General features: G+C 41.2%; 1 protein-coding gene across 1 annotated transcript; it reads left to right on the top strand.

The window, feature by feature from the left end:
- Positions 1 to 1416: 1416 nt before the first annotated feature.
- LOC104543111 (C->U-editing enzyme APOBEC-1-like) lies at positions 1417 to 1798 on the top strand (the record flags this gene model as incomplete). The annotated part of the gene is made up of 1 exon (XM_010187641.1): positions 1417 to 1798. A coding segment is annotated over exon 1 (382 nt), but the record flags the coding sequence as incomplete, so codon positions are not given.
- Positions 1799 to 2017: the final 219 nt, after the last annotated feature.

Raw genomic sequence — 2017 nt, 5'->3', positions numbered from 1 at the left:
CAATTAGAAAATGCCTCTTAAAAAATCAATGCAATAAGACTGTGCAAGTTGCTGATCAGATCTCTGCTGACATGGAAAACTATTTTATTCCTGTTGAAATTTAATTTCACTATGTATATTTCATAATTGCTCATCTTAAAGGGCTAAGAGCTATGGAAAAGTGCTTTAGTACATTAATCCTGAGTAAATTAATTATTTTCTTCAATAAAATGAAGGTTCTTAGGTCCTCAAGTTTACTATAGATGGATTTTTACAAAACAAATAACTAGCCTTGTTCACCTACAATCATTTTCATGTAGACTCTCAGCTGGGAAGGGATGAGTGAGTCACAAGGTCGAGTTTCTTTTCTACCGTGAGAGAAAAAATGTATATTATCAGACAAATCTGTCGTGCTCCATAGGTATTTGTTAGTCAGAAGTAACTCTGCTTTCTGCACTGATATTTTTTCCTTGGCACTGATATTTTTTCAACTTTTGCAACAGTTTCATGCTAAGAAAAGAAAGAACTGTTGGCTGTGAAAATGTTTTTGTCTAGATTGACATTATGAGTACCAACAGGAAAATAGCTCAAGGTTTATCTCGTAGAAATAGTTTGGAATATTAAAAAGGAGAAGATATTTGATTCTGCTCTCTGATTAGTCATGGAAAAGCAGATGCAGTACTGGTGAAATCAGTGAAGCTAAACTTGAGTGAGATCACAGTCAGCCCTAATGTGTTAAAGTGAGAAAGGGCTCACGCACAGCATAGTCTAAACCACCATCAATTTTAGCTCTGAGGTAGAAATCCACCACTCCTGCATAACAGAGTGGCTATCCTGTTCTGTGGAGATAACTTATTAAGCCTTTTTAGATAAAAGAGGTTTGTCAGGGAGTGTGCAGATTGAAAAGGGCCAGGACTAGGAGGTGTAGAGGAAATTTTGTTGTCTGATATACTATCCCAAATGACTCACAAATCTTTTCTGTATAGATCCTGCACCCAGAGAGAACAACCAAGGGTAAGAAATACAGTTCTATCACTGTGCACTGCCTGGGCCTCATGGCAATTTCTAGAGACAGGCAAAATTAAGAAGCCTTGTATCTTGTTTTCCTCTTACCCTCCCCTTCCTCAATCTTCCTTTCCAGTTCTCTCACTGCCTTGATCAGTGCTAATCTCAGAGTGGTGATGGGGTGGCTTACCCTCTCAACCTCTCTCCAGGAGGTGCTGTGGGTGTTTCACCAGGGCCACTTCTAGGGGAATAATTCTGGAAACCTCATCAAATTCCAGATTGCGGCATTCTTCAAGATGCTCATTTGTGATGGGAGAGGCTGAGAGTGGGAGGCTTGGCTGATATTGAGATGTTGAGCAATGCACAGTGGGATCAAACATCATTAAAGTCTTGGGATCATAGTACTGCTGATACTTTTGTCCCAGGTGGAAGATGCAGCCAAATGACTTCAAAAGAAATTATTTGCCTGGCTGTTATCCAAAGGTGGTATACCTGCTGTATGAAATCAAATGGAGGAGAGGTACCACCTGGAGGAACTGGTGCTCAAACAGTCGTAACCTACATGCTGAAGTCAACTTCTTGGAAAACTGTTTCAAGGCTGTGCCATCAGTTTCTTGCTCCATGACCTGGTTCCTGTCTGCTATCCCCTGTGGGAAATGTTCCAGAAGAATTCTGGAGTTCCTGAAGGTATATCCCAATGTGACCTTGGAAATATATGCTGCCAAGCTGTTCAAGCACCTGGATATCCGTAACCGGCAAGGTCTCAGGAATCTGGCAATGAATGGAGTCATTATACGTATCATGAATCTTGCAGGTAACCCAGCTACTCTTTGGCTTTGTCTGGGTGTGGATTGAAAATTCTGGGATTATGTGCGGTCTCAGCAGTTGTGCTTTGTAATAATGGTGATGACTGGTACTGGGGAGGACTAGTGAGTGAAAAATGCCACTCTCTTCTGCCTTATTTCTTCCCCAGTCCCATACAGCAGCAGGACCAGCATGGTCATTTCTTCTTGCCAAATCTGATCAAGGAGAG

This window comes from Mesitornis unicolor, unplaced genomic scaffold, assembly GCF_000695765.1.
Source record: "Mesitornis unicolor isolate BGI_N332 unplaced genomic scaffold, ASM69576v1 scaffold51606, whole genome shotgun sequence".
NCBI classification, from domain to species: Eukaryota; Metazoa; Chordata; class Aves; order Mesitornithiformes; family Mesitornithidae; genus Mesitornis; species Mesitornis unicolor.
This window is presented reverse-complemented; position numbering and strand designations above follow the sequence as displayed.